This window comes from Rhinatrema bivittatum, chromosome 14, assembly GCF_901001135.1.
Source record: "Rhinatrema bivittatum chromosome 14, aRhiBiv1.1, whole genome shotgun sequence".
Taxonomy (NCBI): Eukaryota; Metazoa; Chordata; class Amphibia; order Gymnophiona; family Rhinatrematidae; genus Rhinatrema; species Rhinatrema bivittatum.
In genome coordinates, this window is record NC_042628.1 from 43,969,914 (window position 1) to 43,991,071 (window position 21,158).

The 21,158-nt window shown below is 44.0% G+C and overlaps 1 protein-coding gene across 1 annotated transcript in view; it reads right to left on the reverse strand.

Annotated features, from left to right (window-relative positions):
* Positions 1–21,158, reverse strand: part of CREBBP (CREB binding protein) — a 918,877-nt gene that overhangs the window by 118,378 nt on the left and 779,341 nt on the right. The window contains exon 26 of the mRNA XM_029576620.1: positions 5,983–6,096. Within this exon, the coding sequence (XP_029432480.1) occupies positions 5,983–6,096 (114 nt within the window). The remainder of the gene's footprint in view (positions 1–5,982; positions 6,097–21,158) is intronic.

Genomic DNA, 21,158 nt, shown 5'->3' on the forward strand with positions numbered 1-21,158 from the left:
CCATCCAAGAAAACTGGCTTTGAATTTAATCATAATGGAAACTATGACCTATGATTAAATTTGAAAGTAGTTTTATCAGATGGAAGTTTCTTTTGATGAATACAATCCAATGTTGCTATTGTAGAATGGTCATATAACATAACATTATAAAGAAATTTTTCACTAAAAATTAGGGTGGACCCATATTTGACAATGTAGATTTAGTTGCCAGAAAAATTATTTATATCACTGTACCACTGACTGTATAATGAAAGCTAAGTATGTGCTTGAATCCTGTAGAATTTTTTTAAAACTTCATTTAATTTATTTCTTAACCCAGCAGTTTCCTCCTGCTCTTTTTCCACTCATTCAGAACCAGGACTGGTAACTCCTGCCATTCACTTTCATTTGCAACGACACTGGGATTTCTTCCATTATATATTTCTCCCCTCCCACCGATTAAACATACCTAGTCAGGTCATTGTAGTGACGGTCCTGGGCTATAGTTCATACACCAGGGCTCCTTTTAGAATTCTGCAGTCTACAAATGCTGCAAAACGCAGCAGCACGCATACTTACCAACACCTGCAGATCAGAACACATTACTCCTGCCCTCAAAGAACTACATTGGCTACCCATTGCCGAACGGATAAGATATAAAACACTAACTATTATACACAAAACACTATATACAGAAAATATGCAATGGCTCAATAACGTCCTGTACTTCCACAAACCTATCAGACCACCCAGATCACAACATGCTGCCACTTTACACATTTATTTATTTATTTAAAAGCTTTTCTATACCATCGTTTAGTAATGTACCATCACAACGGTTTACATTAAGGCACGAAATAGGTTTGGTTTATATGTTAGCCATGGTGTGCCAATATTTACGGTTACATAGTACAGTAATATACTCTAATTGATAAGTGGGTTGGGTACCATTTATATGATTGTTTGGATAATCATATATGTGTATCCTGTTTTTAATTTAATATTTAATTATGAGTAATAAAATCAATTTTTCTTTTTGTATCTATAGGTGACTTTCAGCTGTGTTTGTTGTTATTCAGCGCTTTCACTGTGGAATGCTTTTTTGAAGAGCCAAGTTTTTAGGCTTTTCTTGAAGAGTTTTAGATCTTTCATTAGCCTTAGTTCGACTGGTAGTGTGTTCCATAGTAATGGTCCTGCCAAAGATAGTGCTCTCTCTCTAACCTGGGTCAGCTTTGCTGTTTTGACTGAGGGTATAGTTGCCATCTCATAAAGCCGCACTCCTCACCTCTATCAAGAAACGTGCTTTGCCCATAGCTGGACCCACAACCTGGAATGATATGCCCCCTGACTTATGTCAGGAATCATGCCACAAAAAATTTAAGCAAAAACTCAAGATATGGCTCTTCGTACAAGCCTTTCCCTGAATTTCCAATATTAGCACAATGAAGTAATCGCCAACTATTTGGACGCTCTCTTAACACTCACTTTCCAGCCCTTGCATCCTATTTTGTAATAATCTCTTACTATGCTACCTTGCCTTTTCCTCCTGCTTAACTATCTCTCTCAGCAAATTGACTATTTTGCTATTCTCTCCCAGCTAACTGACAAAGTTTGCTTACCCTTTGATTATTTGTACGTTTAACATCCTTGATTACTATAACTATCATACCCTTGGATTACTACAATATTAGTTTATTTACCGTATTTCCACGCATATAACCCGCGGGTAATGTGCGTTTTTACCTACCCCGCATGCCTCCGCGGGGTATAAACGTGGGCGGGTTATCCAGAAAAAATTTTACATGAAAACGACTAACAGAATCTCTTATAGACTTTTCGTCAACTTCAAATTCTCGGGCAGCTGATCTGTTGTTGGTTGCTTCAGCACGTGCAACTACATTAAGTTTGAATTCGGCCGTGTATGACTTTCGCTTAGGCATGGTTCTCTAAAGAAAAAATTATTTGTAATTAGAATTTTTAAGTATTTAATAATCTTTAACATTTCTGAGAAATTTTAATTTGTCAGTAGAATTTTAAAGTCATATTGTTCATTTTTTATAATTTATTCAAGTGCAACGAAACTAAACATACCTCTTAGAATTCAGCGGCGGTGCGAAGAACTTTGTGAACTAAACTCGATCGACACATACTACACCACGCGCGCAATAGTTAAGCAACGCTATTGGGTGCAGCGTTGCAGCGTAAGCCCCTTGGCAGCCGCTATATATAGCTCACTCTGTCAATTGCAGCCGGCATACTGTTTGCTCCACTCTCTCAGCAACGTCCACTGAGCAAAAATTTCCTGATTCAGCTCTGCAGATCCAGCAATGTTGGGACGTAAGTCTGGTTAGTCTGTACGTCTGTACTTTTGCTGCGCTCTTTTTCTTTAGGTCAAATGATGAAACAGCGCTTAAGTAATGGTTACCGATTATGAATGGGTAACCATTTGATTATGAATTCTCCCGGTTTCGATCTTTTGTTTATTTGTATGTCTTAGTTGCACACTATATCGTGATTGCTCCCAAAAAAACCTTAAAGGTAAAAGGTAGCATATTTAACAAAACATATAACGACGATTGGTTATAATGGGGCGATCGGTATGGCTTCGTCGTTGAATATAACGGTAATCGGGCGTTGCGGGTTATATGAGGAGGCGGGGTATATTAAAACTTTCTTACATAAATCTTGAAAACCTGCGGGTTATGTGTGTGGGCGGGTTATATACGTGGGCGGGTTATTGTCGTGGAAATACGGTAATACCCTTGAGTACTTTAATTACTAGTTTGTTTAATATCTTGTATTCTCTAGAATTGTACTTGTAAAGCAACATTGCTATCTTTCTTGTTGAATGTAAACCGATGTGATGTTTTTCCACTAAATGAATGTTGGTATAGAAAAATCAGAAAATAAATAAATAAATAAATGAACCCTGAATCTTGTCACTAGGTGTCACCCTTAAACAATGACCACAACTTCCCACCCATTAAGGGCTGTGAATGCTGCCTTCGCAGCATCCCCTAACCTACAGGTCTATCCAGTACCGAGCGGTAGGAAGAGCTGCGTTAGTGCCCGCCCTGGGCACTAACGCAGCTCACCGCGGGTGCCCTACCTGCGGTTGCCGCACGCACAGTGCAGCTCACCTACCGCTCGATCCTGAACAGTAATTTTATGCAAATGAAAACCGCATCTAAGAAGGGTCCGTGAAGCCTTAGGCCCGCGCAACCCATTTTACTGGATAGAGCGCCTATACAGTATCCTGGGAGCGCGGGCCTAACGCTTCACGCCACGCTGGTATCTGTCATTTCAAATGTAATTTGAAATGACAGATACCTCTCCCCTCCTCCCGAAGCAAAAAAAAAAAAAAAGCGAAAAAAATGTAAAAACAAAAAGTAATTCGCTTCGCCGCTTTCCCCCAGCCCCCGCTCACCTGCCCCGGCCGCGATCATGGGTGCCGGTCTCCGGGGCAGCCCCAGTCCTCTCCCCTCCTCCCGAAGCGCGAAAAAAACTTAAAAGCAAAAAGTAAGTCGCTTCGCCGCTTCACTGTCAGTCTCTTCTTCCCTCCTCCCGGAGCAAGGCTGCTTTTCGCGCCCTGCTCCAGGAGGAGGGGAGAAGAGACTGACAGCGGCGAAGCAACTTACTTTTTGCAACCCCCGATCGGAGCTCTCCTGCCTCCCGCTGGCGACTTACTTTTTTTGCAGCTGTCCGGCCATCTGGAAGAAGGTATCGTGGCCTCCCGGGGAAGATGGATGCCAGCACGGGGGAAAGCGGCCCCTGTGCATGCAATTGGCTGCTCAAGACGTGACGTCACGACGTTTGGCGTCACGGCATGTGACGCCAAACGTCGTGACGTCTTGAGCAGCCAATTGCATGCACAGGGGCTGCTTTCCCCCGTGCTGGCATCCATCTTCCCCGGGAGGCAGGAGGAGGCAGGGGAGCCACGATACCTTCTTCCAGATGGTCGGACGGCTGCAAAAAAAGTAAGTCGCCAGCGGGAGGCAGGAGAGCTCCGATCGGGGGTTGCAAAAAGTAAGTTGCTTCGCCGCTGTCAGTCTCTTCTCCCCTCCTCCCGGAGCAGGGCGCGAAAAGCAGCCTTGCTCCGGGAGGAGGGAAGAAGAGACTGACAGTGAAGCGGCGAAGCGACTTACTTTTTGCTTTTAAGTTTTTTTCGCTTTTTTTTTTTTTTTTTGCGCTTCGGGAGGAGGGGAGAGGACTGGGGCTGCCCCGGAGACCGGCACCCATGATCGCGGCCGGGGCAGGTGAGCGGGGGCTGGGGGAAAGCTTGCCACCTACCCTTACCCCTGCCTCTACCGCAGGGGTAAGGGTAGGCGGTAAGTTAGCAGGTTAAACGCGCGACAAAACGGCAGGGAAAGATAGCGATAGTCGGGGCGCGGGTTACGGGATGCTAGGGAATAGCTAATTCGCTTGTTTGCATGCAATATACATGCCGCGTGCGGAAGGGGTTGGCCGGGGATTTTAGGACGCGGTAGGAGTAGGTTAAAGTGGATTCGGGATCGCAGGAAGGGATAACGCGGCCGGAAAGTGAGTAGAACGCGGCTTAGGAGCAGGGTAAACGCGGCCGCACTTTACAGGATAGACCTGACAGACAGTAAAAGACCTTCTGCATAGTAGTATGCAGCACTTCCATTCAGCCACCTGGTTAGCTTGAGCTTCATTTCTACACTGTGTTTTCAGTGAACATACATAACTCACAGATGTTCTTACTCATACAATAACAGTACCATGTACAAAACCATCCTAATACTTATTGGCCTCAAGGGGGTATAGACAGCTAACAAACCACCTTTAATTATTTCTCCCTCAGTATGGGTAATTTGTATCACCGTACTGTTATATCCCACATTTCCCTAGGTAGATAACCTGGAGAGACACAGAAATCATTTATAAAATAATTTTTCTTGCAGTATTTCATCACACCCAGGGCAAGCTTTATGTTAGGAGTGAATGACTATCTTGTGGATAAATGCCACATAACAGTATCCAGAAATGTTCTGCCATAGTGCAGTTTGTGTCATAGCTGATGAATCAATTAGTAACGGATAATTATTTACTTCTAAGAATTGTTCAATGAAGGTTGAATTTTCATGAAGTCACACTGATGGATCACCAGCTTAAAGGAGGAGTACTAAAAAATTATTTTTTATTTTAAAGAATACAGTAACTGAACACTTATCAGTTACCATATGAGACTGTCATTTTCTAAACTGCATCTTGTTTAAAGTGTCCTTTTTTTATGGGACTGTGAAAGTGGGAATGGGGGTTTTCATGTTACTGCAAACATTGAGGGGTATATTTTCAAACCCTGGCGCGTGTAAATCCCAGGGTTTACGTACATGGCCAGGCCTTACGCGCGCCAGGCCAATTTTCAAACAGCCCAGCCACACATGTAAGTCCCGGGGCTTGAAAAAGGGGTGGGGCTAGAGGCGCCCGGCACTGCGGCCATTTGCCAGGGTGCCAGCGCACGCAACTTGCTCCTGCTCCAAGGCAGGAGCAAAAGGTAAAAAAAAAAGAAAATTTGGGGTAGTTAAGATAGGGTTAGGGAGAGGGCAGGGAAGGAAAGGGAAAGGGAGGTTAGGCTAGGGGGTTGGGAAGTTCCCTCCTAGTCTGCTCCTTAATTGGAGCGGACTGGGAGGGAACTGGAGAAGGCCCTGATGCGTTGCCGCGCGTAAATGCTAAAGTTGACCACTCTTGCGCACGCTGACCCGTCATTTTATAACCTGCACGTGCATGTTATAAAATTGCACGTCCATGTGCACGCGTGCAAGTTTTGAAAATCTACCCCTAAATTCCTGCACTGACATCACAGTGATTAAACTGTTTAGTGCTATAAAATTAAAAAAAAAAAAAAGCATTTTGATAGACATGAAAACCTGTCTCAGGAAATGAAAGTCCCATGACAGGATAACTACTGAATAAGACAATTCAAAATTTGTTTTGTTACTACAAAGAAAAGCTATTTAGAGAAATCACAGAAAACTCACTCACCCAAGTTTCTTCACATATTCTAGGTATCCAATAAGGATTTCATGATAAACAGCTGTTCGGAGGCATCGTGGTCGAAAGAAGTGGATACTATCCAGATAAGAAATGTATACTCGCCTGAAGGGAGAATAAATCAAAGAAGAAAATTGTGTTCAAGCCAATTTGTACACTTCATCTCAAAATTTTCAAATCAATGACAGCAAGTACATTTTTCAAAGCAGTTAATCGCCTCCATGGCTTTTTTCCTTATGGTGCCCTCTCAAGGTACTATTGTCTCTCTGACCCTTTTTAACATTTATATTAGACTTTTGGGTGTCTTCATTAGGTTGGGGGGGGGGGGGGGGGAATCAAATTTCAGCTGTACACTGACAATGTACAATTCTACTTGGAGTTGGCCCCTGGGAGGGAGAAAGCTGTGAGCAGGTTGAACACTTGTCTTCCCCTCCCCTATGAGGAAAGACTAAAGAGGATAAGAACATGAGAAATTGCCATACTGGATCAGACCAAGGGTCCATCAAGCCCAGCATCCTGTTTCCATCAGACCAAACCAGGCCACAAGAACCTGGCAAGTACCCAAACACCAAGAAGAACCCATGCTACTGATGCCAGTAATAACCAAGGCCATTCCCTAAATCAACTTGATTAGCAGCAGTTAATGGACTTCTCCTCCAAGAACTTATCCAAACCTTTTTTAAACCCAGCTACACTAAAAGCACTAACCACATCCTCTGGCAACAAAGACCAGAGCTTAATTGTGTGTTGAGTGAAAAAGAATGTTCTCCGATTAGTCTTAAATGTACTACTTACTAACTTCATGGAGTGCCCCCTAGTCCTTCTATTATACGAAAGTGTAAATAACTGATTCACATCTACTTGTTCAAGACCTCTCATGATTTTAAAGACCTTTATCATATCCCCCTCAGCTGTCTCTTCTCCAAACTGAAGAGCGCTAACCTCTTCAGCCTTTCCTCAAAGGGGAGCTGTTCCGTCCCCTTTATCATTTTGGTTGCCCTTCTCTGTACCTTCTCCATCGCAACTATATCTTTTTTGAGATGTGGCGACCAGAATTGTACACGGTATTCAAGGTGCGGTCTCACCATGGAGCGATAGAGGCATTATGACATTTTCCGTTTTATTAACCATTCCCTTCCGAATAATTCCTAATATTCTGTTTGCTTTTTTGACTGCCGCAGCACACTGAGCCGATGATTTCAAAATAGTATCCACTATGATGCCTAGATCTTTTTCCTGGGTGGTAGCTCCTAATATGGAACCTAACATTGTGTAACTATAGCATGGGTTATTCTTCCCTATATGCAACACCTTGCACTTGTCCAAATTAAATTTCATCTGCCAGTTGGATGCCCAGTCTTCCAGTCTCGCAAGGTCCTCCTGTAATGTATCACAATCCACTTGTGATTTAACTACTCTGAATAATTTTGTATCATCCACAAATGTGATAACCTTACTCGCTGTATTCCTTTCCAGGTCATTTACAAATATATTGAAAAGCACCGGTCCAAGTACAGATCCCTGAGGCACTCCACTGTTTATCCCTTTTCCACTGAGAAAATTGACCATTTAATCCTACTCTCTGTTCAGGGCTGTTCAATTTGAAGAAGAGATGACTCAGGGGGGATATGATAGAGGTCTACAAAATCATGGAAGAACTTGAACAAGTTAATCTAAGTCAATTATTTATTCTCTTAGATAACAGAAGGAATAGAGGGCATTCCATAAAGTTATCAAGTAGCTCATTTAAAACAAATTGAAGAAAATTCTTTCATTTAGTGCATAGTTAAGCTCTGGAATTCATCGCCAGAGGATGTAGTTATGGCAGTTAGTGTAACAGCTTTAAAAAAGGTTTGGATAAATTCCTAGAGGAAAATTCCATAAATTATTAATTAATAGCCAATAGTAGTTTGAGATCTATTTAATGTTTGGGTACTTGCCTGATTCCTGTGACTTGGATTGGCCACTGTTGGAAACAGGATGTTGGGCTTAATGGACCCTTGGTCTGACCCAGTATGGCATATCTTATGTTATTGCCCAGATGTAGCAGAATAATCTTAAACTTAATCCAAAAATTAAGGAGAGGTACTTTGGATTCTAAGGCCTTCTTTACAACTGTCTGTTTTTTACTGATGAATAAAGGGATAGTAACTCTAAAGGAGTAAGAAAGCTAGAACTATGGGGGGTATCTGTAGACAGAGTTGACTATGGTCTCTCACATAACAGCCGTGGCAAAATCCTGGGGTTTTTTTTATTTTTTTTTTTTACCATATTCATCAGTTATGTCAACTGTACTCTGTATCAGAAACCAAAGACTTGGCTACTGTAACTTGTTAATAGTGATTTTCCCCCCCAAAAAACCCTATTTAAATTGTCAAGGACACAAAATGCAGTTGCCCACTTATTATTAGGATTATGCCTGTGTGATCATATGTCTCCCCGCTTTACATGCCTTCCACTGGCTATTCATCTAAAATCATAACAAAGTTAAGATTTTATCTTCAAAGGACAAAGGAAGGAGTACAACTGGCAAGTACAAGTAAGAGAGCTTCTTCTTGTGTTGTCCTTAAGCTATGAAATTCTTTTAACTATCAGGAATATCCAAGATTATTTAGTTTTCAGGAAAATAGCAAAGAATACCCTTTTTTACTTCAACATCTTGCTAGGTATAGGTGTGCTTTATTTCTGTCTTGGATTGTAACTACAGTTGTATTTACCTACTGTTATTTTGCTGATTGGCTTATGGATGAAGTTGAATAATTGCTCCAATTGTACTCCATGTGCCATTTGTATTTGTAGTTATTAAAATTTGTTAATCACTTATGCCTGGGCAAAATTACAAAACTTCAAACTAAGACAAAACTTACAGAACTAAGAATTTACAATTTGAAGCAAGATCAATCAACGCCAGAATTATCAACAAATATGCTGCAATCTCAAAAAATTCTAAGCACACCAGATCAAGCAAAATCTAGTCCCTGCAAAAACAATTTCAGGACTGCTTTAAAAGGAGAAATTACTACTTACCTCATAATTTCCTTTTCCTTAGTACAGACAGTTGAATCCAAAACCAGTGGGTTTATGCACCTCTACCAGCAGATGGAGACGGAGCAAAGCTAACATCACAGTATATATACCACTGCAGTGACATCAGCCTGCCAGTATTCTCTGCAAAAGCCAAATGTGGATAAACTAACAAAACTTGATTATAAATAGATAACCATTCCAGCACTCAGCCAACAGGAAAATACTAAGCTCAAAGTGTAACAACACTAATCTAGGGACTGGATTGACAATTAGCAGTACTCCCTGGAACTCACAGCCACGAGGGAAGACCATAGCACAACCATTCAGCAGCCAAGGATGGGAAGTTGGATTCACCTGCCTGAAATAAGGAAAAGGAAATTATTAAGTAGTAATGTCTCCTTTATTGGCGTACAGATATGTGAATCCAAAACCAGTGGGATGTACCAAAGCTACTCCTTAAACAGGATGGGAGGCTACCTATAGTCCAGCCAAACACACACGTGAGAAGGCTGCATCCTCCCAGGCCTGCATATCCAGGCAATAATGCCGGGAAAAGGGGTGTAAAGAGGAACATGTTGCAGCTTGGGAAATGTCGATGGGAGACAACAATCTAACCTCCACCCATGACACTGAGCCCTAGTGGAACAAGTCTAAACCTGACTAGGCAATGGCTGCTCAGCATCCACACATGTGGCCATGACTACCTCCTTAATCCAGCAGGCTACTGTAGCCTGGCCGCCGGCTCACCCTGCTTACTCCCACAATGGAGTCTTGACAACGTAACCTCCACTGCCTGTGTCTTCTGCGGAGAATTGCAGGGAGATACCATGAACATGTCCCGAGGCACACTGCGTAACTCCAGCGCATGGCCATCCCTTATCACCTTTAGCACCCACTGGTCTATCATGATCTTGTCCCATCTCCGATAAAAAAAAAAAAAAAAGAGGCGATCTCCCTTCTCATGATCCTGGAGGTGGGTCAGCACCTTCATTGGGAGGCTTGGGGTGGCTCCATAACCTGAGCCCCTTCTGAGCTGCCTGTGACGAAAGGACTGAGATCTATCCAAGGTGGAGTCCTTTGAAAGGTTGCTCCTTTGTAGGGTCAAAAACATCTGAAACTCTTAGCACAACCTCTTGTGCTGAAGGATTGCAGAACCTGTTTCTTATTCTCTGGTAATCGAGGAACCGAAGACTCACTTACTGGCCATTTTCTCCAGCTCACTCCCAAATAAGAGTGAGCCTTTAAAGAGCAACTTCGTAAAGTTTTTACTCTGCAGGCTGCTGTTTTCCTGACCACAAGTGAAAAGCGGCATACATAATAAGGCTACTGACTAGGGAGGTTTTGGCCTGGGACCTCCACACTCTGGGGAAAAAAGGACTCCTTGATTTTAGACCGTGATGCCTTTGTTATGGCAATTTAATGTACATTATTTGTGACAACACTGGTCACTTGATTTCAGCTTCTACCACACTTCTCCATATACGTATCTACATCTGGATGCCTGTATTTGTGAATGACAATCAGAGCCCTAATCTTTTGCCACGGGTCTGACGCCCCATGCAGTCTTGCAGGCCAGTTCCGTTCCACCATTCAAGGAGCTTACAGAAATGGGCCATATTCATACTTGCCTTTCCCAAACGGAGAAAGAGGTTGGAAATGAAGAAAAGGCTGTATGGGAGCAACCTGCATGGTGTAGTAGTTACTAAACTTAACAGAAGGCACAAGAATTGGTTAAGGGTAGTAATTAGCCTTGATGCTTGTGACGCAACTGCAACATCACTCTCTGCTAAGCTAGCAAGGGGAAAAAGGGGAACTGGATTTAGACAACAGCCAACAATGGGCCCCAAAGTTTATGGTTAGAGGTACAATATGCAGACATTAGGGACAGCTTCTTTAGCCAAGACCAAATGCAAAGCACATTCAAGCAGCACTGTCAAAATTATCATGAAGGCTGCTCACCCTGTAAAACTTTGCTAGCAATAATTTTCTAATGAGTTTGACAGTTGCATGGTTTGCACTGTAAATATTGCTACCCTTAAGGCTCCCCCCATAAGGCTTGGGGGGAACCTTCATGGAGCAGCAGTTGCTGCCCGCAGTGGAGACATGGGGGTAGCCTTCATGGAATGGCAGTTGCTACCACAAGAAACTTGTTCCAGACTGCAAGGACCCGGGGGAAGGGGACTTCCTCTCCTGAGTTGCTGATGCCCCTCTGAGCTTCTGCAAGGCAATGGGCACAGACACTGATGCCTGTGTCAGTAAAGCGCCAATGAATGCATGTAGGGATTCGAGCATGTAGGGACTCAAGATTCAACAGTGATGCATTTGGTGCCATTGATATCCCAACACAGAAGCCCTGCAGCACATTTTCCATGGCCAGTAGTACATGTCTCTCCAATTCCTCCTCAAAGATTGAGATACCAATTCCAACAGATGTAGGGGAATGACCATATCTTCTTAGGATCAGTGGCTGACACTAGCACCAGTGGAGACCATGGTGTTTCTTGGCATGTCAGGGACCTGACATGCCAAGAAACACCATGGTCCCCATTAATGCACAGTGCTGACATGCTCAGCACTGTGCATTAACGGGGACAGATACCAATGCTTCTTTGGCTTCCTTCGATGCTTAGCATGAATGCACTGGACAAAGAGGAAGAGCCTAAGGCCTTCTTCAACCAGAAGGAGCTGGAGGATGGCCTTTCTCCAGATTCTCTGCTTGTTATCGACACAAAGGAAACAGATGCCCCCTTGATGCAGACGACTCCACTTCCATCGGTGAGGCTCTGTGGTCCTTCGACGTCTCTGATACTGATAGATCAGTTTTCCGGTGCCCTATTAGATGTTCCATCAAATCCAAACAGCACGGATGTGCTTTGGGAGTAATTTCTGTACATTTGCAACAACCCCACATATCAAACAATACCCCCAAGCAGCGGACTCATCTATCATGGGGGATCTGAGATAGACATAGTCCTCCTGTATCAGGTGCACTGCTGGAAACCGGACATGGTGTCACGAAACATAAGGGACGAAAATCAAATTTGATGGCTGTGGATAACAGATGGCTGATGGGCACTGACGGCATCACTGCTTGGAATGGAACCAACTGCAAAAGGAAACTAAAATTGTCAAGTTAAATGTAAAACATTGAAAAGACAGGCTAAGAGAATTTGAAATGAAGTTGGCCGAAGAGGCAAAAACTTATAATTTTTTAAAATGTATCTGATGCAGGAAATCTTTGAAGGAATCAGATGGCCTGTTACATGATCGAGGGATTAAAGGGGTACTTAGGGAAGATAAGGCTATCACAGAAAGACTAAATGAATTCTTTGCTTCCGTGTTTACTAATGATGTTTACTAAAGGATGTTGGTGAGACACCGGTCCTGTAAACAGTTTTCAAGAGTAATGATTCAGCTGAACTGAACCAAATCACTGTGAACCTGGAATATGTAGTAGGCCAGATTGACAAACTGGAGAGTACCAAATCACCTGGACCGGATGGCATATTTAAAAAATAAAATTTCAGATCTATTACTAGTGCTTATAATATATAACAGCCTAAAGTATGTGTAATTCAGTTTTCAGTGAAAAGAATGTGAGAATATGGTTATTTGAAAAATGAGAATAATGTGAGTAGAGTAATTGCTATGAGCTTTCGTTAATGTCAACTGACGATAATAAATAACTTGATTCAGGGACATAGATACCATTATTTGGTAGTATTTTTCCCTAGTTCTGTGAAACTAAAAATTTTTGTCTGAAGTGTGTGTTTATTATTGTTTTTATTATGTATGTATTTTTTGTTCATCGCCTAGGCCTATTTTGTGTTAGGCGATCAATAAATTTTAATAAATGAAAATGAAATGAAACTAGTAATTTCTAACCTATCATTAAAATTGTCCATTGTACCTGAAGACTGAAGGGAGGCCAATGTAACCCTGATATTTATAAAGAACTCCAGGGATGATCTGGGAAAGCAGAGTTGCTTACCTGTAACAGGTGTTTTCACAGGACAGAAGGATGTTAGCCTTCACATATGGGTGACATCACAGGATGGAGCCCAATCATGAAACACTTTTGTCAAAGTTTCTAGAACTTTGACTGGCACCTACTGGGCATGCCCAGCATGGCACTAACCCTACATCCAGCAGGGGTCCCCCTTCAGTCTCGTCTTATAGTAAAAAGTACGTGCGAAAAATAAAATAAGAAAACGTAAGCAAACCCAACTCCACAGGGTGGCGGTGGGTTTCGTGAGGACCATCATCCTGCTGTCCTATGAGAACACCTGTTACAGGTAAGCAACTCTGCTTTCTCACAGGACAAGCAGGATGGTAGTCCTCACATATGGGTGAATACCGAGCTGAGGATGCCTAAGCAATACACCAAATGCACCCAAAAGACGTGCAACAGGCACAACAACAGGGGTGGAATTTGGTAAGGAGGGCATCCTGAAACCCTGAACGGGTTGGTGGAAGGACGTTGGGTAGTTAAACTGAAAACAAGTTGCGTAGGACAGATTGGCCGAAGATGAAATCTTGTCTGCCAGTCTTATCTAAGCAATAATGGGCTGCGAAGGTATGGAGAGAACTCCAGGTAGCAGCCTTACAAATATCAGCAAGCGGCACCAAATGGAGGTGCACCACTGATGTCGCCATGGCCCTGATAGTATGCACCTTCACTCTGTCTTGCAGCGGAATGCCTGCTTGCTGTAGCAAAAAGAAATACAGTCCGCTAACCAGGAGGAGAGGGTCTGCTTTCCCACAGGATTTCCCAATTTGATGGTGTTGAAAAAATTGAGAGGATTTCCTGTGTGCTGACGTGCGGTCTAGATAGAAGGCTAGGGCACGTTTGCACTCCAAGGAATGCAGAGCCTGTTTTCCTGGGTTGGAATGGGGCCTGGGAAAAAAAGTAGGTAGGATGATGGATTGATTAGTATGAAATTCTGATACTAACTTTGGTAAAAACCTAGGGTGAGTGCGAAGCACTACCCTGTCATACAGAATTTTAGTGTAAGACGGGGTAGGTAACTAAAGCCTGCAACTCACTAACTCTGCGAGCAGATGTAATAGCAAGAAGAAAAACTACTTTCCATGTGAGATAGCGGAGATCACAAGAGTGGAGAGGCTCAAACGGAGGTTTCATGAGCCGCCCCAAAACCAGGTTAAGGTCCCAAGCAGGGCCCGGAGGGCACAGTGAAGGTTTTAAGTGGAGCAAGCCTCTCATGAAGCGTGTTACTAAGGGTTGTGTTGAAATAGCGATATCCCCACGCCTTTATGAAATGCAGCTACCTTGCTGACATGCACCCTGATGTAGGAAGTTTTCAGGCCTGACTGACAGGTGCCAGAGATAGTCCAGAAACTTCGCCATGGAACAAGTGAAGGGGTCTATGGACATGGAAGTGCACCAGATCGTAAACCTCTTCCATTTAGAAAGATAAGACCTTCTCGTTGAAAGCTTTCGTGAAGCTACCAGGACTCGGGACACAGACTCTGAAAGGTTAAGAGGTTGGAGTATTAACCTTTCAACATCCAGGCAGTCAGAGATAGGGTCTGGAGGTTGGGGTGGCACAGGTATCCACCGTTCTGAGTTATCAGAAGCGGATCCATCCCCAGAGGAATGTGCCGGTGTACTGATAGGTCCTGGAGGATTGGGAACCACACTTGGCGTGGGCCAGTGAGGGACTATCAGAATCATTACGTCCTTGTCCCTCCGTAACTTCACGAGAGTCTTCGATATGAGTGGAAGTGGAGGGTACGCATAGAGGAGACTGCTGGCCCACGAGAGGGCGAAAGCGTCCCTCGGTTGGAGTGGTGGCTGCGAGTTAGAGAGCAGAAGTTTTCTACTTTGCGGTTGTGGACTGAAGCAAAGAGGTCTAAGTGAGGGTAACCCCAACGTTGGAATACTGTACCCGCTACTGTGGGTTTGAGAGACCACTCGTGCGGATGAAACTTGCGACTCAACTTGTCCGCCAACACATTGTCCACACCCGACAAGTAGGTGGCTGTGAGGTACATCGAGTGGAAAAGGGCCCATGCCCATATCTGTGCAGCTTCCTGACACAGGAGGTAGGAGCCTGTTCCCCCTTGCTTGTTGATGTACCAATTCGCCACCTGATTGTCGGTTTGAATCAGGATGGCTTTGTTCGAAAGGCGATCCTGAAAAACCTTGAGGGCATATCTGATCGCTTGAAGCTCCAGGAAATTTATCTGATGTTTGGCTTCCTCTGGAGACCAGGTTCCCTGGGATTGTAGGTCGCCGAAAAGAGCACCCCACCCTAGGTTGGAGGCGTCTGTCAAGGTAATCTGAGGTTCTGGAGCTTGAAGTGGAAGGCCTTGAAGTAGATTGGAGTGTTGTATCCACCAGGCGAGCGACAGAGCTGTGTGGTAACATGAACAATGCTGGTCATTGGTTGACAAGCTTGAACCCACTGGGATTTTAGGGTCCACTGCATTACCCTCATGGCTAGGCGGGCCATCGGAGTGACATGCACCGCGGTCGCCATATGACCCAGCAGTATGAGGAAGTGACGAGCAGTTGAGGATATTCGAGTCTGTAAATGATGCGCCAGAGAGGCCAGGGTGAAAGCCCTATACTGAAGGAGGAAGGCTTTCGCCTGTATAGTGTTTAGGTTGGCCCCTATAAAGGATAGGGTTTGGGATGGAACTATCTTGGATTTGGATAGTTGATTAGAAACCCTAAGAAGATCAGGGTATGGAGAGTGAGATGCAAGGACGCCAATGCGGCTTGTTGAGTCGGAGCCCTTATCAACCAATCGTTGAGATAAGGGTAGACATGGACACCCTGACTCCTGAGGAAGGCTGTGACCACCACAAGGCACTTGGTAAAGACTCGTGGAGCGGACGCTAGGCTGAATGGTAGTACACGGTACTGGAAGTGGCGAGGGCCGACCAGGAATTGCAGGAATTTGCGATGAGATTGAATAATTGAGATGTGTGTGTATTCGTCTTGGAGATCTAGAGAGCACAGCCAATCCCCTCTTTGTAGAAGAGGAAGTAGAGAGCCCAAGGATACTATCTTGAACTTTTCCCTTTGTAGATATTTATTTATTATTTATTTATTTATTATTTTTTATATACCGACATCCGTTGCACATCGTATCGGTTTACAGATACTTGGAACTTTTTGGCATAGACTTTACAAAGAACCAAACAATAACTATCTGATAACGTATAAGAGAAATTAACTAGGTGCAGATTAACTAGGTACAGGGTTTCAAAATTGTAGGTACAGGATTTTAAAATGTAAAGAGATACACTAGGTGTTGCAGTTGGATACTGCTGGCGAGATAGTGGACCCTTGGGCTGGCCTACCTAGGGTGACAGGGTAGGCCAGGAGGTGGAGCTACAGGCAGGAGGTGTTCACCCGGGAACCAGGAACCCCCCGGGAGGAGCCCGTAGGGCACTGGGACCTCGGGACTTGGAACAGAGACTGAAAAGTCCAGTGGTTGAGATAGGCTTAGACCGGGACCAGAGCAAACAGGAAGAATCGGAAGTCCAAGGTACGCGGGAAGCAGGGGACCGGCTGTACAGGGCCGAGGGCCGGCTGAAGGCAGGGCAGCGGGCGGCAGCGGAGTATGTAGCAAACCAGAGGCTGAAGCAGGCTGTAGGCTGAAGCGGAGTCGGTAGCGAACCGGAGGCTGAAGCAGGCTGTAGGCTGAAGCAGAGTCGGTGGTAACTGGAGGCTGAAGCAGGCTGTAGGCTGAAGCAGAGTTGGTGGTAACCGGAAGCTGAAGCAGGTTGTAGGCTGAAGCGGAGTCGGTAACAAACCGGAGGCTGAAGCAGGCTGTAGGCTGAAGCAGGCTGGGGTCGGAGGCTGGCTGCAGGCTGAAGCAGAGTCAGAGGCAGGCAGCAGGCAGAAGCGGAGTCAGAGGCAAACCGGAGTCAGAAGCAGGAAACGTGGAGATCACCAGGAACGCAACTAAGAACAACTATGGAGTTGTGAACCTCGTTGCAAGGGGATGAGAGAGAGTTTGGACGCCGGTTATATCGGAGCTCGGGCATGACGTCAGCAGCACGGGCGGGGCCAGGCTTCCGGGAGTTGAGTGCGCGAGACTGGCGAGAAGCAGGCACATAATGGCGGCCGCCACGTGGAGTGAGAGCAGCCCCTGGGGTCCAGAGCGGGCGGAATACGGTGATTCTTGAAACGGAGGTAGGCGGGTTTGAGCCCTAAGCGGAGGGAAACGGTAGAGACCGCAACACTAGGTACAATTTTAGAGTTTAAATTAAATTAATATATACAATGTTTTTGAGGAGGAAAAGAGAGGGGGGAGTAAAGAGTAATTAAGGAGGAGGCTTGGTTATAGGTTAAAAGTGGTTAAGGAAGGGACTTGTTTATAAAGGTTAAAAGAGGCTGAGGGTAGGGGACCCAAGGATACTGAATAAGAAGGGAGATATTTACACAGGGTTCAAAAGGCATATAGCAAATACACAAATTAAGTAATATCAGATCATGTGGGCAAATTTCAGCAAATTAATTCACAGTTATTCGGCAATTATACTACAAACATTTCAGAAATTAGTCACAAAGGTGGGTAGTATCTGACGGTAAGGCCTGTAGAAACAGCCAGGTTTTTAGTTTTTTTTTTAATTTAGGTGTGAAGGTTTCAGTACATAAGTCTGGAGGCATGGAGTTCCAAAGGGTGGATCCAGTCAGAGAGAATGCTCTGTTCATTGTGGAAATGAGTTTAGTAGATTTGATCGAGGGAGTGCGGAGTGTTCCTTGAAGGGTGGGACGAGTTGGTCTTGTGGAAGTGCGCGGAAGGAGTGGAAGGCTGATCCAGTGGGAGTTTTCATGAGGGATAAGGTTTTGTATAGGATTCGCGATTGTATTGGTAGCCAATGTAGCTCAATAAGAGTTGGTGTAATGTGGTCTCTTTTTTAGGAATTTGTGAGGATACGTGCTGAGGCATTCTGTAGGAGTTGTAAAGGTTTGGTGTAGGTAGCAGGGAGGTCAAGAAGGAGAGCATTACAGAAGTCTATTTTGGAAAAGATAATAGACTGTACTACTGTGCGAAAGTCAGTGAAATATAGCAGAGGTCTGAGTTTTTTTAAATTGTTTGTAACTTGAAGTAGGCAGTCACTTAGGATAGATTTAATAAAGGGTTTGAGGGTGAGCTGGTTGTCAATCAGAACATCCAGGCTTCGGGTGTGGGAGGGGAAGGTAGTGGATGAGTAGGAAAGGGGAATAGAGGGTGATGGACGCTTGGTGGAGATGATGAGGAATTCAGTTTTTTGAAGGTTGAGGGCAAGACGCATGTCGGTGAGTAGTTGGTCGATAGAGGTGAGGCATGATTCCAAGTTTTGGAGAGCAGTTTGAAGGGAATCTGTAAAGGGGAAAAGAATTTGAACATCATCTGCGTAGATGAAGTGTTTGATACCAAGGTTGGTGAGGAGAAGCATGTAAATATTAAATAGCGTGGAGGAGAGAGAGGAACCTTGGGGGATACCTCGGTCAAGACTAATCGGGTCAGATTCGTTGTTATCGGTGATGACTGTGTAGTGACGATTTTGTAGGTAAGATTTTATCCAGGAGAGTGCAGTACCAGAGATTCCAATACTGATGAGGATGTTGATAAGGATATTGTGATTAACGGTATCGAAAGCTGCGGAAATGTACAACATGGCAAGATGATAGGAATTACCAGTGTCCATTCCTTTGATTATGGTGGTCTGTTAGGGACAGAAGTAAGGTTTCAGTACTCAGGTGTTTCCGGAAATCATATTGTGTGGAGGGAAGGATATTGTGTTGTTCGAGATAGTCAGATAGGCAAGAATAGACTAGTTTTTTTAGGATTTTAGATAGGAATGGGAGATTGGAGATAGGTCTGAAATTAGATAAAGTAGAGGGATCAAGACTGGGTTTTTTAAGGATGGGTTTAACCACAGCTTGTTTTAGTATGTTGGGGACCGTGCCTTGTTCCAAGAATCGGTTGATAATATTAGAAAGAGGTTTAGCATTAGCTTTGGGAAGAGATAGTAGAAGTTTGGAAGGAATAGTTTCAGAGGGGTGGAGGAATCGTTTCAGAGGGGTGGGAGGAGGGTCTCATCTTTTTTAAGATGTTTTCTATCTTCAGGGAGGAGGAAGAGTCAAAAGATGAGAGTGTAGCTGGAAGGTTGAAAGTGGGAAGTATCACGTTGTTAGTGTTAAGACAGAATTGTGCAGCGAGTGAAGAAACTTTGTTTTGAAAGAAATGTGCTGGTTCATTGCACTGATTTTTAGATGTGGGTATTTGAGGTTGTGTTGGGGTGGATCTGCTGAGGTTAGTGATCATAGTAAAGAGAGCCCTGGCATTGTATTGGAAATTATGTATTTTTTTTAGCATAATATTCTCGTTTAGTTTGAAGAATGGCTTTCCTGTAACCGTGCATGAGTTGATAGTAGGCAGTTTTAGTTGCTGGGGAGGGGTGCTTGCGCCAGCGCCTTTCTGAGGATGGTTTTGAGATTCTTAAGTTCAGGTGAAAACCATGGTTTTTTATTTGGATGGGCAGGTTTAATGGTTTTCAATGCAATAGGGCAGAGTTTGTTTGCTATGTTGAGTGTGATATCAATCCAGGAGGAAATGGCGGCGTCGGCTGATGAGAGGTCAAGTTAGTTAGAAATGTCTGAGCAAGCTGTTGTGAGGGTATCTAATTTGCAAGTTTTACGGTATTTGAAGGATTGTGGTTGTGGTGAGAGAGTTGACTGTTGTAATGCGAGGGTAGTTTGAATGATGGAGTGGTCAGACCATGGTACATCAAGACATGATGGGGAGTTGATTGTATTGATGGTGGAGTTAGTGAAAATGAGGTCCAAGGTGTGGCAAGTCTTATGGGTGGGGGAGTGTATAATTTGTGTAAAGCTCATTGCTTCAAGAGAGGAAATGAAAACTTCACAAGCTGGAGATTGCAGGTTAGAGTCAACATGGAGGTTAAAATCACCAAGGAGAATAGTAGGGAGGTCTGGGGAGAGTGAGTTGGCAAAGAATTCGATAAGCGGAGAGGAGCCATTCTCTCGGAGACCAGGGGGGTGTAGATAAGGCAAATTTGGAGAACTTTTGATTTAAAGAGCCAATTTTGTATTGGTTTGGGAGGTTGCATTTTTGGGATATAAGTTTTAGTTCTTTTTTTGGCAACGAGGAGTAGTCCACCTCCTCTTTTCTTTTTGCGGGGTATAGAGAAAATGTCATATATGTCAGTGGGAAGCTGGTTAATAAGGGGGATATCATGGGGTTTAAACCATGTTTCGGTTATGGCACAGATTTCAGGCTTGGAATCGGTTAGGAGGTCATGGAGTAAATGTGGGGGTTTTTTTTAGAGAGACTGGGCATTGAAAAGGAGTAGTGAGATTAGAGAGAGGCCAAGAAATTGAGTGAGGGGGGAAATCAGAATAGGAGTAAGTCTTCTTTGCAGGTGGATGGGGGGTTGGGTAAAGGGAAGGGGGTTTTTGAGGGGAATCTTCGCTGGTTGGGGATAGGACAGTTACAAAGAGCTCCAGGGGCGATCCGGGAAACTACAGACCGGTTAGCCTGACTTCAGTGCCAGGAAAAATAGTGGAAAGTGTTCTAAACATCAAAATCACAGAACATATAGAAAGACATGGTTTAATGGAACAAAGTCAGCATGGCTTTACCCAGGGCAAGTCTTGCCTCACAAATCTGCTTCACTTTTTTGAAGGAGTTAATAAACATGTGGATAAAGGTGAACCGGTAGATATAGTATACTTGGATTTTCAGAAGGCGTTTGACAAAGTTCCTCATGAGAGGCTTCTAGGAAAAGTAAAAAGTCATGGGATAGGTGGCGATGCCCTTTCGTGGATTGCAAACTGGCTAAAAGACAGGAAACAGAGAGTAGGATAAAATGGGCAATTTTCTCAGTGGAAGGGCGTGGACAGTGGAGTGCCTCAGGGATCTGTATTGGGACCCTTACTTTTCAATATATTTATAAATGATCTGGAAAGAAAAACGACGAGTGAGATAATCAAATTTGCAGATGACACAAATTGTTCAGAGTAGTTAAATCACAAGCAGATTGTGATAAATTGCAGGAAGACCTTGTGAGACTGGAAAATTGGGCATCCAAATGGCAGATGAAATTTAATGTAGATAAGTGCAAGGTGATGCATATAGGGAAAAATAACCCAT